This window comes from Hippocampus zosterae, chromosome 3 (assembly GCF_025434085.1).
Source record: "Hippocampus zosterae strain Florida chromosome 3, ASM2543408v3, whole genome shotgun sequence".
Classification (NCBI taxonomy): Eukaryota; Metazoa; Chordata; class Actinopteri; order Syngnathiformes; family Syngnathidae; genus Hippocampus; species Hippocampus zosterae.
This window is the reverse complement of record NC_067453.1, coordinates 31,012,131-31,027,022: the sequence shown is the minus strand read 5'-3', so window position 1 is coordinate 31,027,022 and position 14,892 is coordinate 31,012,131. Positions and strand designations below refer to the sequence as shown.

General features: G+C 56.1%; 3 protein-coding genes across 6 annotated transcripts in view; 2 read left to right on the top strand and 1 right to left on the bottom strand.

Moving 5' to 3' along the window:
• LOC127598003 (pinopsin-like) overlaps positions 1–14,892 on the top strand; it is a 143,708-nt gene that overhangs the window by 126,190 nt on the left and 2,626 nt on the right. The window contains exons 2-3 of the mRNA XM_052061458.1: positions 13,646–14,419; positions 14,496–14,824. Coding sequence (XP_051917418.1) covers positions 14,098–14,419; positions 14,496–14,824 — 651 coding nt within the window. The 5' untranslated portion in view covers positions 13,646–14,097. The remainder of the gene's footprint in view (positions 1–13,645; positions 14,420–14,495; positions 14,825–14,892) is intronic.
• Positions 416–5,696, bottom strand: LOC127597990 (endoplasmin-like). Of its 2 annotated transcripts, none has more exons than XM_052061441.1 (18): positions 5,538–5,696; positions 5,103–5,205; positions 4,825–4,966; positions 4,619–4,735; positions 4,217–4,548; positions 4,027–4,138; positions 3,672–3,803; positions 3,446–3,562; positions 3,140–3,277; positions 2,369–2,446; positions 2,224–2,289; positions 1,834–2,103; positions 1,517–1,762; positions 1,313–1,449; positions 1,168–1,246; positions 946–1,101; positions 763–879; positions 416–685 (listed from the first exon to the last, which is right to left on the bottom strand). In XM_052061441.1, exons 1-18 carry the CDS (start codon positions 5,584–5,586, stop codon positions 659–661), a joined length of 2,418 nt encoding a protein of 805 aa, XP_051917401.1. In that variant the 5' UTR covers positions 5,587–5,696; the 3' UTR covers positions 416–658. The 2 variants fall into 2 exon arrangements, with proteins under 2 accessions (XP_051917401.1, XP_051917402.1); XM_052061442.1 differs by having other exon boundaries at positions 766–879.
• LOC127597994 (5'-nucleotidase domain-containing protein 3-like) lies at positions 6,873–13,250 on the top strand. 3 transcript variants are annotated; one of them, XM_052061447.1, is made up of 14 exons: positions 6,873–7,257; positions 7,783–7,967; positions 8,350–8,424; positions 8,517–8,572; positions 8,865–8,955; positions 9,071–9,181; positions 10,507–10,567; positions 10,632–10,734; positions 11,063–11,164; positions 11,235–11,316; positions 11,380–11,466; positions 12,455–12,595; positions 12,673–12,737; positions 12,876–13,250. In XM_052061447.1, the coding sequence occupies exons 1-14, from the start codon at positions 7,014–7,016 to the stop codon at positions 13,144–13,146; spliced, it is 1,674 nt and encodes a 557-aa protein (XP_051917407.1). In that variant the 5' UTR covers positions 6,873–7,013; the 3' UTR covers positions 13,147–13,250. The 3 variants fall into 3 exon arrangements, with proteins under 3 accessions (XP_051917407.1, XP_051917406.1, XP_051917409.1); XM_052061446.1 differs by having other exon boundaries at positions 6,884–7,257; positions 9,044–9,181; positions 12,876–13,247; XM_052061449.1 differs by having other exon boundaries at positions 7,112–7,257; positions 7,805–7,967; positions 9,044–9,181; positions 12,876–13,246.

Here is a 14,892-nt window from a genome sequence, read left to right as displayed (position 1 = left end):
GCCCGTTAGGTCGTAGGTACACCCGCAGGGGAAAACGCCGGCGCATTTGATTGATAAGAGGATGCCAACCGTCAAGCGGGCTCCAATATGGCGCCGTTGACGAGCAGGCCGCAATTCCTCCGCAAACGCTCGATCGCACGTCGCTTCAGGGGGTAAACATGCGCGCAGGTAGGCTGGGATTTGTCCTTTTTGTGCCTCAATAAATTGAGCGCTCATTCACAGACTGCATTTTGGATTCCCGCCGGTTGTCTCTGGGTGGGAGTACATTTAACCACCAAAACTGGGCTGTGATCGGGAGATGGTGCGTTTGTTCAACCAACGTTTGCTCATCAAAGAGAGGAAGCCATTTTTGAACACGTGTGGCCTGACCAACAACAATGTGTGCGAGTGCGTTTTTCAAAGTAAAACATCAACCTTCCTTTTCCCAGGAAACATTTATTCAATCAAGAGACAGGATCTTTCCATCAACATGGCAGTTAAATATTAACAAATTTACAGGTGTGAGGAATGTAAAAAAAGAAGAAAAAATCCCCCCAGCGCTCCTTAAAAAAAAAAAAAAAAAAAAAAAAAAGGCCCGACCGACCCAGGACAAGCAACCACGGGAGGAGGCTGCTCTCGGTTGCCCGGCTTTGCTGTTCCAAGTGCTCTCCAGGTGGCCTCACAGTTCGGTTTTCTCTGTCATGACCTAGCAGGAAATCACCAAAGAACGTCAAACGCAAGACGACTTGTTGCCGAAATGCAAGGCGCTTTGCTCTCTCTTACCACTTTGTCGTCTTCGCCATCGTCCAGGACCTCATCGTCGTCGTCGGCGTCTTCCTCGTTCTGGTCCTCGTCCGGCTCCTCCTCTTCGGCCGGCTCCTCCTCGGGCTCGTCCTCCACCTCAAGCGAGCACAAGCACGTGTGGGCAACGCGTCCCGCTCAGAGTCGGCGTCGACGGGCGGCTACCTGCTCCTCCAGCGGCACGTTCATGCTGAGCCTCAGCATGCGTTCTATCCTGTCGCCGTACGCCTTGGTGTCGGCCAGCTGGTAGCCCGAGCGCAGGGTGGCCGTCTCGAAGAGGACGGCGGCCAGGTCCGACGCCGTCTGGTCCTCGGGGTCATCCTGAACGCGCGCGACAATTCAACTCGTGACACTTTGCGCAAATTCTCCCGTCGTCGGCTGGCTTACGTTGACGCGCTTGAGCATCTGCTTGATGAGGGGATGCTTGGGGTTGATTTCTAACGTCTTCTTCTGACTGGCGTAGTAACTGCGAGGCGGGGGGCGGAACGTTAGCGGAGGCCCAGCGGCTTTGGGGGGCGGGCGGCCAACTCACTTGGTGGAAATGTCTTTGCCCGTCTGGTACGCCTGCGCCTTCATGATGCGCTCCATGTTGCCCGACCAGCCGTACTGGCTGGCCACCAGCGCGCAGGGGGAGTCGGTCAGCCGCTGAGACAGGACCGCCTTCTCGATCTGCAATTCAAAGGGGTGAGATGGAGGCCAAAGCCAGGATTTGCGCTCCTCCGATGACAAACCGGACCTTGTCCTTGAGCGCCTTGTCCTTGAGCCAGGCGGTGAGCGGCTCGTACTCCTTCTCCTGCGCCTCGCGCTTCTCTTTGGCCTTGTCGCTCTCGTCAAACTTGACGCCCTCCTTGGCCACGTTCTGGAAGCGCTTGCCGTCGAACTCGGGCAGCGCCTGGATGCAGTACTCGTCCACGGGCTCCGTCAGGTAGATGACCTCGTAGCCCTTCTTCAGCAGCCTCTCCACGAAGGGCGACGCCTCCGCCTGGAAGGCAAGGGGCCCCGCGTCGCAATGCGTTTCAAAAAAAATGGCGGCGGGCGGGGGGGGCCGCGTACCTCCTTCCTGTTGGTGCCGGCCATAAAGTAGATCTTGTCCTGCTTCTCCTTCATGCGCTCGACGTACTGCTCCAGGCTGGCCAGCGCCGTGTCGCTGTTTGAGGTTTGGAAGCGCAGCAGCTTGGCCAGCCGGGTGCGGTTAGAGTGGTCCTCGATCACGCCCAGCTTGATGTTGGTGCCAAACTCCTTCCAGAACTTGTCGTCGTACTGCTCCTCCGCAATCTTCTTGATCATGTCCAGCGTTTTGCGCACCAGCTTCTTGCGGATCACCTGAGCGCAAGGGAGACAAACCACAAATTCATCTTTTTCACGTTTTAACGTCATAAAAAAAAAATTTGTTGAGCGACGGTGCCGCGGAAGGAGAAATGGCGGGATGGGCAACGGATTCACCTTGAGCAGTTTGTGCTGCTGCAGAGTCTCTCGGGACACGTTCAGGGGAAGGTCATCAGAGTCGACCTGAATACAAAGAAAAACGAGGAATTGAAAACGCACCATTTTCAAGCCTTCCCGCATCAAAGGCAAAGTGAACACTCACCACGCCCTTGACAAAGTTGAGATATTTGGGCATCATGTCGTTGAAGTCGTCCGTGATGAAAACCCGCCGGACGAAGAGCTGCGACGAGACAACGCGCGTCAGCGGCCGGGAGAGACTTTGCAAATTCACAATGGTGGTTTCATGAAACTAAGGGGCTCTAAATATCACAAAAAGGCTCATTCGGCTTTTGGGGAAGCCAAACCCACGTTGATAATGAAGTCAAACTAAATTCTTTGGAGTTACAAGAAATGAGCATAGTGACTACATCAAAGGTGACCCGCAACAAACGCAAATTGTGGTTTTGCACAGGGGGGCGGCCCCGCATTTCCAACCAGACGGACGACGCGCTCGAAAATCAAACCGCGTGAAAATGCGGCAAAAACAATCTCCTCCTCACTTCAGACAAAAGCTCTTTAGAATCCGAGGGTCTCCATGTGTTTTAAGGGCTGCCGTGACAACGTATTTGGCCCCACTCCTGATTTTTACATTTTAGACATAGCTACCACACACATACAAAAGTTTCAAATCCATTTTGTATGACCTTCTAAGACAACTGAAGGTCATACAAAATGCAGCCCCCCCCAATTGAAGACATGAAGGGGGCAAATCCCTTTTCACAGCACTGTATTATCTTTGTAAAAGGGGAAAAACGGCAACAAGAAAATTGTCCAGGCTTAAATGAGCTTGAGCCACGACTTGCCCTCTTCTCATTGCGCTTGTGCAACGCGCTGGACAAAGACGGAGGCAAAACCTTGCCGCCGGCGCCCTCACCTTGATGTAGTCGTTCTTCTTGGAGCCGTACTCGTCAAAGAGGCCGCGGGGGGCGGCGGTGGGCACGAAGAGGATGGACTTGAAGGTGACCTCGCCCTCGGCCGTGAAGTGGATGTGCGCCAGGGGGTTCTCGCTGTCCTGTTGGGAGCCGCGCTCGTTAGGTACGCCGGTACGACATTGACCCCCCCCCCCCCCCCCCGCGCCTCCACCCAAAAAATGGGTCAGCATTAGAAACGCACGGGAGAAAGATGGATTTTAAAGCGTGGCGTTACGCCGCGTGTCTATTTTTGCCGGCGTCCGTCTCACCTTGGAGAAGGTCTTGTAAAAAGCGTTGTACTCGTCGTCCTCCACCTCCTTGGCGGGTCTCTGCCAGATGGGCTTGATGTCGTTCATCAGCTCCCAGTCCCACACCGTCTTCTCAACCTGCCGATCAGAAAACCAGACAAGGACCAGTCATTTCTCCCCGGCAAAAAAAAAAAAAAAAAAAGGGGGGGGGGGGCTCGGCCCCCGACAGTTGCGTCCAACGTGGCACCTTCTTGGTCTTGGGCTTGTCTTTGTCCTCTTCTTCCTCCTCTTCCACCTCGGCCTCGTCTTCAGAGGCTTCTTTCTCGGGTTCCTCCGTCGCGTCGGCATCCTCGTCGATGGGCTCTTCCACAGTCTCGGTCTGACGGGGACAAAGACAAAACTCGACAATCTCGGCTGGATCTGACGGCAACCAATTTCACCCCCCCCCCCATGCACGCCATGCTAATGAGGCGTCGCTTTCAAAGACTGAATGGCTCGCTTTCATGCCGTGACATTGTTGGATGTCATGAAAGCAGGGTTGGAAATAAAATGCGCCCCCCCCCCCCCCCCGAGCAAAGAGGCTCCAAGATGCGAGCGGGTACCTTGCTGGCCCACACGTAAATGGGGAAGTTGATGAACTGCGAGTATTTCCTGACGAGATTCTTGATGGTCTCCAGCTCCAGGTAGTCCGAGGCCTCCTCCTTCATCACCAACCTGCCAAAGGGACTGGGGGTGAGCCGGGGGGGGGGGGGGGGGGGGGGGGGGGGCGCCGCCGGGCACATTTGAACCTACGTGATGGTGGTTCCGCGGCCCAGCGTGTCCCCGCGGGGGTCCTCGATGACCGAGAACTGGTTGGAGTCCGACTCCCAGATGTGCTGCGTGCCGTTGTTGTGCTTGGAGGTGACGATAACCTTGTCGGCCACCAGGAAGGCCGAGTAGAAGCCCACGCCGAACTGGCCGATCAGCTCCGAGGTGGACTGGTCCTCGGACTGCATCTCCGTCATTTTGTTGAGGAACTCGCTGGTGCCCGACTTGGCGATGGTGCCCAGGTTCTTCACCAGCTCTTCTTTGGTCATGCCGATCCCCGTGTCGGTGATGTGGAGCACGTTCTTGTCTTTGTCCGACTGCGGGAGGAGGGCACGCGTTTAGAAGGGTTTGGCGCCCGCCGGCGGGTGGCGGATGGCGGCCGCGCACCTTGATTTTGATGGTCAGCTCTTCGTTGGAGGCCAGCGCGGCGTCGTCGGTGAGCGACAACAAGCGGATCTTATCCAGGGCGTCGGAGGCGTTGGAGATCAGCTCCCTGAGGAAGATCTGAGGGCAAAAGTCAAGTCGTGAGCCACAAAGCTCAAGCCCGGACGGTGCGCGCCCTCCTCAAGCCACCCCCCCCCCCCTCCTCTCACCTCCTTGTTCTTGTACAGGGAGTTGATGATCAGCTTCATCATGCGGTTGACCTCTGCCTGAAAGGCGTGCTTCTCAGACTTTTCTCGCAGTTCCTTGACCTGGGCTGCGTTCAAGCCGTCCAGCTGGATGGCTTCCTCCTCCCTGCGCGAGAAAAGAAAACCCGTTGGCCAAAGCGTCTACCCCGGTCTGACTATCGAGTTGGACGCGTTGCTAAGGTTGGAGGGGTGCCGTCCGTGACTCGCACCGAGGTTCGGTACCAAACAAGACGTTTCCTAACCTCTGAACCACCTCGTCATCGGTTTTGGAGCCATCCCTGCTTTTGCCCAGGTCCTCTTCCACGGTGCCGTCCACGTCCAGTTCATCCTCAGCCCTCACGGCGCCTAAAATTGAGGATGGAGAGACGTCAACGTCAACGTTAGTTTCACGGTGACCATTTCAAGCTCAAACAAACCAAAAAAAAACCGTCGGCTGCAGATAACGGCAGTAACACGTTAGAAACTTTGGGAAAGCCGAGTGAATACATTCAAAGGCAACTTGGATGTTACGCCGCTGTGTACAAAGGCTAACCGATGCTAATACGGGGCATTTTGACAAGAATTCAAACAAGGCGTGAATGAATGTCGAGCAGTGATGGAAGTAACAACGGCAAGCAAATCTAGCTTAGCGGCTAAAGCTAGCAAGCTCCCGGTCGGCGACTGTGTAGTTTACTCACCGAAGGCTAGCAGCCCGAGTAGAAGTCCTAAAAGCCACGCTCGCTTCATTTTTGGGATTAGAGCTTGATTGTGAAGGTTGCACCTGGGCTCGGCCAAAAGGTGACGACAACGCACGCCGTACTGCCGCTCCACCACAAACTGACAATGGGCCGCTCTCGCGAACACTGTACACTTAAATGGCTCCGGCTGGACCAATGGCGGCGCACCACGCACGACCGTCGACCAATCACGGCGGAGACAACGCTGCGACGGGGACGAATCGGCGTCATCAACATAAGCCAAACCGTCGAATCGTGGCTCGTCACCATTGGCCGCCGAAAGAACCCCCCCCACACACACGCACCGATTTACGTGTTCAATTTGATTTTTTTTCATCACGCAACAAGTGTTTTCATCTTACGTGGGTACAATAATGGTAGAAATTAATGTGAAGTTAACCAGTTGAAAGCGATTTAATACTTAAAGACATTTAATACTACAACCGCTAGTACGTAGCTTCAAGGGACCATATTTCATGGGGGAATTACTGATTGAGCCATACATACATTCTAGGCATTGGGTTACATCATGTGTAAAAGTGGCAACAGAACGTGGATTGACCTCAGTGCAATTTGACTTCAACTATGGCACGCTGCGTTTCATAAATCAATCCTTGCAGCCTGCACGTCGTCTAGGTCTGTGCCCCCCCCCCCCAACCTTTTTTAGTGTCACGTACCAGTTGAGACAAGTATATGCTATTCGCGGCCCGGCAACCATTTGTTTTCTATGCGTTTAACTTCCTTGTTTTAAAGCACAGGCACTGACGACGGAGTTAATTTAACACTTTATCACAATTTTTTGCGGTCCTTTCAGTTTTATCCAATAGTATAACAAATGCAGAATGATGTAAAATAATACCGTATACAACTATCAAACGGACCAAAAAGGAATTATAAATGCGCCTCATAATCATTTTGAAGTGATGCCCCTACGTACGGCGCTTAGCATCACTGCTACTTGCAAATGGAACTGATTAAAAGATGACACGATTGATTGCTGCTTTGATTCGGTGGCTGCCGGCTAGTCGTTAATGACTAAATAGCTCCCGTTTTACGCAGGCACGCTGCGCAAAGACGCTTTCAGAACGATCACTTGGGCGCTATTCTTATTTGTCAGCGGTCCGCTCGGACTCGGAAGTAAGTCGCTGATTGGCTGTAGGCTCGTCAAAGACGGAAGTGACGTCTGGGTGGCGAGTTTCGACATTTCATCGCTATATTGTATTCGTGGACATATTGAAGACAGAACTCCGCAATCAAACGATGTCTTTATTCTGCACAGCTTTACTTATGCTCGTGGCCGGAAGCGAGTCGCCGATTGGCCGTGAGCTCGCCAAACACGGAAGTGACGTCCTCGCCCTTTTGTGTCCTGAGACTGTCGTCGCAGTCGGCGCGCGTTGGGGTTGAGCTACCTGCGGGTCCTCCTTGAAAGCACCGACGATGGGGCACTTGTCGGCGCCCCTGTCGCGTCTCCTGTCCCCGGGAATCGCCGGCCTGCTCCGACGTCACGTCTTGAAGGCTTCCCACCACTCGAGCGCGGTGTCCCGCCGCGGTCGCGGGCGGAGCGACTTGCTTTCCCGTCCGCGCGCGTCAGCTCGGACCGACCGCCGCGCTTCGTCCGCGAGCAGCAGCTCGGCGGACGGCTTGTGGTCTGTTTACAACCGCACTAAAAGACACACCCAAGGTAGGAGCGCTCAATCAAAGTTGACGCTTACTGTCATTCATCGCCTGGTTGAATGGACGGCGCGGTGCCTTTCGGTACGCCGCCGATCCTCGATCGGTAAGTGGGTGCTTACCGGGGTTTGTTTATTCCACTGCGGAGACTACCAAGTGAAGTGACATGGCTCGAGAGGGGCATTTATTTGCTTCAAGCAGCTGCGCGGTTAAATACAGAACCGTGACATGGTTTTTGAGCGCTACTATCCGAATGAGGGACGGACACCACCCGAGGGGGGAGACGAGGCCTGCACCTTCGTCATTGCAGGAGTGCGTATGAAACCGGTAGTCCTTTGCATTCTCAGGACGAAAGAAGGAGCTCTCAGTGGCGCTTCCTGCTTGAGTGCCCTTTTGGGGGGGAGGGGATTTATTCGGACAAAAGTGGTGCTTTGCCACCTCGCGGCATCTTGGACCAATAATGATGGTGACCAATGTTGAGCGTTTTTTATGAAATAATAATTTCTTTTTTGGATTGTGGTATGTGTGCGGTCAGATGTCATGCCGTCCGTCTCCAGCGTCTCGGTGGACCCCGACAGCATCTTTGCCAACAACGAGATGAGCCTGCGGGACACCGAGGTCTACGGCTTTGACTACGACTACACGCTGGCCTTCTACTCCAGCCACCTCCACACGCTCATCTTCGACATAGCGCGGGACATCCTCATCAGCAAGCACAGGGTGGGCCCGGCCGTGTGTGTTTGTCCTCTCGGCAACCTGCTACGGTTCTTTTGCCCGACACCCACTAGGTGACAATCTGCACTACAGAGAAGCCATCTAAAAAAAAAAGGGGGGGGGGCAAAAGCGACGGGATGGGAGTCTTTAGCCGCTCCCCGTCTTCGGAATGAACGTTGGGGAAGCCCCATCGCTGCCCATCTTGAAAAAAAACCAAACAACCAAAAACAACTCGTCTTTTCTATTCTTTGAATTTTTGACTTGTTGTTTTTTTTTTCCTGCCGTCTTTGTTATTCATTTTCTTTTTGCTCCACTTTTTGTACAGCGCCGGTTGTTCCCAAGTGCTCCAGAGGTGGCATGGAGTTGAGAAATGTGATTTTTCTTTCAGTATCCGGAGGGTCTGCGGGCTTACGAGTACATTCCGGATTTTGCCGTGAGGGGCCTTCACTACGATGTCCAGAAAGTAAGCCGTGCGCCAGACTTGATATTGCATCTGATGCAAAGGCATCCCGGCGGCACCTTTTCCGCCAGTGAACCTCGCCGTTGTCGCGCTAGGCGCTGCTGATGAAGATCGACGCCTTCCACTACATCCAGCTGGGCACCGTCTACAGGTAGGAGCCGCGCCAGCATCGATGGAAGCCTTCAAAATCAATGCAACAGTTCATAAGAGTGAGATCAGGATTCCTCATTTGTCATTACAGCAGGGCAGATGGCTACTTTTTTTTGCATTCTTTGAACATACCAAGTATTTATTATGAGTATTTTTTTTTTTGTTACCATGAAACTGTCATCCAAAGTTCTTTTCACGCAATCGACATCACTTCATTCTCTTTGAATATGCGCAGAATGGCATTGTGTTGAGTTTGTACGGTCTCGGCCGCTAAGTGGCGAGTGTGTCTCCAGGGGTCTTCATCCGGTCCCCGACGAGGAAGTCGTGGCCATGTACGACGGCTGCCACGTCCCTCTTGAGATTATGAGCGATTTCTACGGCAAGGTAAGAAAGCCGCCCCGCCCCGCCCCGTCCCGTCCGGCGCCGACGCCCTTCGCCCGTGCCCGCGTCTGCATTCTCGTCTCTCCCGCAGAGTTCTCACGGCCACTCCATGAAACAGTTCATGGACATCTTCTCGCTGCCGGAGATGAGCCTCCTGTCGTGCGTCAACGACTTCTTCATGAAGCACAACATCGACTACGAGCCCGTGCACCTGCACAAAGACGTCAAGGTGAAGCAGTATCAGCGCCATCTGGTGGCATCTTGTTGTCAAGCACCAATGTTGAACCCAGGGGCCTTACCTCATGGGGGGGAGCTGTGGTGTCTTTGCCGCCATCTTGCGCCACCCATAGGCAGTTGCAAAGCTTTTCAGCGAGGCCCTAATTTCGTGTGCATTTTTGAGACGAGGTTTGAATGTACTCCTCGACTCCCCCCCCCTAATGAAAATCACTAAGTGTGATGTGGCCTCTGCCCAGTGTACGCGCGATACGCCGAGCGGCCGGCGGCGTCCTAATTTTGGCTGCTGAGACCACCGCGTCTAAGTTTAGACGCGCCATCATTCCTTTGGCCGCCTGCGCCGCCGGCTCCAAAAAGAGAGCGGCGCTCAGCGCCCGCCACTCTTCGTCCTCCATCATCATCTTTGATGGATTGCTGTCATTAAAAGCGCACACGCGCACACACACACACACAGCGTTTCAACAGCAACCCTGCTGACTTTTCAAGGTCGCCGTTTTGACGTGTTGTCATTCCAAATGGCAGGCTAGCCTGCCTACCTACCGATACTTTTCAAGCACTCCTGCAAAAATCTCAAATGTCTGTCGCCTTCTTTTCTTTCACTAAAGCTGCTTTGGTCCTGATTTTTCAGCCCTTAAAGCCAAATCACAACTCTGAGTTCAAAATTGAAGGCAAGCCATGTTCTGTGACCAGTGACATAAAACAATGGAAAAAGGAGGACGCCGCGCGTGCCAATCTTCCTCATCTCGGCTAGTCGTCCGGGCTAATCCCAGAGGGTGGACCAAAGCCGATTGTTCCGGATGCAGCTGCCCCGTCGGACCTCTCGGCAGTAATGACAAGTACAGCCCCAATCTGCCCCCGCGTACATTTTGCAAAAAAACGAGGACTTTTTCCAACATCGGCCGTAAAACTCTCCATCGGACAGGCTTGTTGACGCTGACGGTTTCCCGAGCGCCCATCCTGGCCCGGTCGCCTTGTTTGGCATTTGTTTCTCCCCCCTCCCGCCTTTGATTTGGCCCCGGATGTCCCTTCAAGCGCTTCTTGTCTGGACCAAAAGCATTGCCACCAAAGGCAAGGTCCACAAAGTCCCGTTTGAATATCCTTTGTGGTGGACCAAGGTCAGAGCCCCGACCTAAACACCTCTCCCCGTTTCTCTCGGTTGCCGGCAGAGCGGGGGAAGGGGGGGGGGGCTTTGTTCCAGCCGGCCCTTCAGCTCCACCTTTCCAGCCATTTTTGATTTCACGTCCCAAACGAGCCCCGAAACATCGCCGAGGTCGTCGTCGTCTTGACTTGTTTTTTGTTCTTCCTCTTTCCTGCTCACAGGAAGCCATCCGAGACGTTCACGTGAAGGGCATTATGTATCGAGCGGTGGAGGCCGATATCGGTAATGGGCCTTTGCGTGGTGGACGCATCCAAAGGTTTGGACTGATGGGGCTGCGCTTTTGCAGACAAATACATTTGCTACGGCGAGCAGAGCCACGCCGTGCTGAAGAAGCTGCGCGAGCACGGGAAGAAGATGTTCCTCATCACAAACAGCCCCTTCGACTTTGTGTAAGTGCTTCGTCGTGTTATCGCCAGTTTGGGTGGGGGGGGTTGCCTTGCCATCATCATAACGTCATCATAACGATGCATCCGATGGATAGATTCCCCCGTTGGTGTTGAAATGAGCTGAACCAATGAAGCATCATTTTTGGAGGATTGCTGTATGTTGTACATATTGAGCATATTAGCGGAAGCCCCCCCCCTGTGTTATTCGTCCATTGATCCCATTTCAAAACGCCTGATGAAATTCCCCAGCAAAGACGTCGGATTGTTTGACCGTTGCTCTCTGTAAATAGTAACGGCGTGCCCCCCTTGGCCTGCCCCCTCCACTCCTCAGGGATCGAGGCATGAGCTACATCGTCGGCAGCGACTGGAGGGACCTCTTTGATGTGGTTATAGTTCAGGCGGACAAACCCGGTTTCTTCAACGACAGGAGAAAGTGAGCGCCTCCGCCTCCCCGTCCTCGTTGTGCCTCGTTGTCCAAAGCGAGCACTATTTGCGCCCGGCAGGCCGTTCAGGCGCGTGACCGACAAGGGCGCCCTGCTGTGGGACCGAATCCACAAGTTGGAAAAAGGGCAGATCTACAAACAGGTGCGTCAGGTGAGCCCCGCGTGAAAGCCTTTGACCAACGGCCCCCGTTTCCGTCACCTGAAGGGCAACCTCTACGAGTTCCTGAGACTGACCGGCTGGCGAGGATCCAAAGTGCTCTACTTTGGCGACCACATCTACAGCGACTTGGCGGTAAGAAATGGCACCAAAGTGGACTCCGAGGCTGGGGCCAGAGGGTGGGGGGGGGGCAAGGCGACGTGCTTGTTGTCCATCCTCTCGGTTGCATCCGGAGCAATGAGAATCGCCGGCCCCTTTCCCCCAAGAGGGCGAGGTCACGCTGAGAGGAGATGATCCTCATGCCGCTTAAAGCCACCAGGGGGCGTGTTTGCACCACAATCGTCAATGGAGAGATTTTGGCCAAAGGACGGCATCTCTGCCGCAACCGTACGCGGTGCAATGGGAGCCCCTATCCGTTTGCGCCGCCTCGGGTTGAAGGTCATACTCGGATCCACCCAAACCCGTTTCCAGAAAGTCGCAGGCCCGCGCGCTCAGCGCCGCGCTCTGTGGCTGCCGTCGGCCGCGGCTCACGCCCAAAGGCTCGCGGTCTGTATTTTTGATTCCTTGCGCCTTTTGTCGTCGTTTGGGAAAAGCGTGTCGACGGCATGCGGCTTTCTCCGCCGTATGCGGGTCGGCGACCAATGGCTTGCAATAAAAGCGGATCCGCTGCGCCCTACGCATTGGCGTGTGACGCCACGCGACACGACACGCACTCCAACGAGAGCCTCGTGTCCGCGCCCGCCATCTCGGCAGCCGTGACGGCCGGCGGGTGCCTCGGCGCCAAAGTGGCCGTGGTGAGTTTTGCAGCCGCCAAATGTGCGATGGGCTCTTAGCGATGTTCATGAAAGGCGCCGTTAACATCTCTGGCACGACGCCCGGTGGCTGCCGGTGGCTGGCGGCCAAACACGCCACCTCGCTGATTTAGGGAGCAATTGTGTGTGTGTGTGCGAGTGCGCACCAACCGCAGCGTACGGGCGAATGGATTGCACGGCAGCGCAGATCATGACGGCACGTTTGTGGCCCTCGCCAAGTTTCCCGCTTAAAAGGGAGAAAACTGGAGCTTCCCCGAATGCAAAGGGTCCGAATGGAAAGGTGACGGACGGCGCGCTCTTTCCCCGGCCAGGATTTGACGCTGAAGCACGGCTGGAGGACGGGCGCCATCGTGCCCGAGCTGAGGAAGGAAATCAAGATCATGAACACGGAGGAGTACGTGCACACCGTCAGCTGGATGCAGGCCCTGACCGGCCTGATTGAGCAGATGCAGGTCAGCCCTTTGCCGCTTCTCGCTTCGCGTGTGTCTCGTGAGGCTCACGACCCGACTCCCGCGCCGCTCCTCCGCAGGTGCGCCGAGACGCCGCCTCTCAGGCCGTGGTGGGGGAGTGGATACGAGAGCGCGAAGCCATGAGGTAAGCCGGCCTCCTGCCTTCTTCGTTGCAAACTTGACTTGACGGCAGTCGACGTCAACGGCGCCCCGCGTCGATGGCCTTTGAAACGCGGCCAAAGGTAACGCCTCGGTCTGCCGCCTTGGTCTGCGCTTTCGACAGGCCGCTGACCAAGCAGATGTTCAACCCCCAGTTCGGGAGCCTCTTCCGCACGTATCACAACCCCACGTACTTCTCGCGCCGGCTCTCGCGCTTCGCCGACATCTACATGGCGTCCATCAGCTGCCTGCTCAACTACGACTTCCAGCACACCTTCTTCCCGCACCGGACGCCGCTGCAGCACGAGTCGCCCTTGGTCCAAGGGCGGGCTCCCGCCGCCGGGCCGCCGCCGAGCCCCCCGCCCCCGGCGGGTGCTCACGAGGGTCGGCGCTAAGTCTTTTCGGTCCTCGCCGTTAAACTGGAAAGGAGCCGTCCGCCGCCACTCTTTGACATGGATGGGCATTTTCGCTTGCGCCCGTTTTGCAAAGGAAACGCGGTCCCTTGAGCGCAAAGCTTTGCCCGCCCCCGCAAATAAAGGAGGCGGTCACCCAAACTCCTGCTGCGGTGATATTGAGCCGCGGCGTTTTACGACACGGGCTGCCTTCATGATCACGCGTTGTGTCTCCTAGCCTTTTTTTTGCTTGTGGGTCACGTTTGGGCCTTAAAGTGACGCGCACTCAGTTACTGACCATTTTGGAACGTCAGGTTGGAACGTCAGGTTGGAACCTGAGGTTCCACTTTGGAACCTGTTGAAGGTGGCCCGCACTGAGCTTGATCCCGTTTCATGTTGCAAAACGTGCTTGAGTGTCAGAAATGTGCTTGAATGCTGTGTTCTCCTCTTGTGATTTTATTGGTCTTGTTGTTCTTTTGGGTGGGGGGGGGGGTGCTATGAGAATATCAAAAGGGGGCAGACAGTCCACAGAAAAAGGGACCCTTGGATGATTTGCCGACAAATTGTCATGTCACCAGCGTGAAATTAAACGAGCAAGTCGGCCGTTTGTCTTGCGTATTTCTGAATGGGGGGGCGTGCGCATGCGAACCGGCGCGTGAATGGCGGCCCGCAAGTGCCCTGTCCCGGGTGGAGAGCAGCAAGTTGTGCAGAAAGCATGTGCGCTTGTTCAAGTTCACTCGCATGAGGGGCCTCACTGAGGGCGTCTGGCACGGGTGCCGTTTGGGGCCCGCGCTGACTTTTGGGGAGCCCCCTTTCCAATCGGCATTACTCGATCCGCCCTCCAAATCCCGTTAGCGGCCAATTTGTCAGATTGCGCGGGGCGGGCAGCTGCGCGGCGGATCAGGGAGGGGGCGATAAGACTAAGAGCGTGCGCGGGAGCCGAGCACTGGCGGCATGGACGTCAACGACGCGGGGCGGAGCGGGGAGCCGGCCGAGGCGCCCACCGTCTTCCCCCGCGTGGGCTACAGCGTGCTGGCCTTCCTCATGTTCATCAACACGCTGCTGAGCGTCTTCAACAACGGCCTGGTGCTCGGCGTGTCCCTGAGGAACCCCGGCCTGCTGCGCCCCGTCAACCTTTTGGTGGTGGGCCTGGCCGCGTCCGACCTGATGATCGGCCTGTGCGGCTCCCTGGTGGTCACCGTCACCAACTACCGCGGCTCCTTCTTCCTGGGCCGCGCCGCCTGCGTCTTCCAGGGCTTCGCCGTCAACTACTTTGGTGAGTGGCCGCCGTCGCCCGCCACCTACCGAGTGGCAAAGTGGCCAAAGTGCCCCCCCACCCCCTACCCCCGCAGGCCTGGTGTCGCTGTGCACGCTGACCCTGCTGTCGTACGAGCGCTACAAGGCGGTGTGCGAGCCGCGCGTCGGCCGGCGGCTGAGCATGCGGCGCAGCGCGGCGGGGCTGGCGTGCGTCTGGCTCTTCTGCCTGTTCTGGGCCACGGCGCCCCTGCTGGGCTGGAGCGGCTACGGCCCCGAGGGCGTGCGCACGTCCTGCTCGCTGGCCTGGGAGGAGAGGTCCTGGAGCAACTACAGCTACCTCATCCTGTACACGCTCACGTGCTTCCTCTTCCCCGTGGCCGTCATCGTCTACTGCTACTCCAAAGCGCTGGCGGCGCTGCGGCAGGTACGCCTTTGCCGGGAGCGCCCGCCGATTCCCTTGGCGGGGGCTCAGCCGCGGCCTTTTGTCGGCAG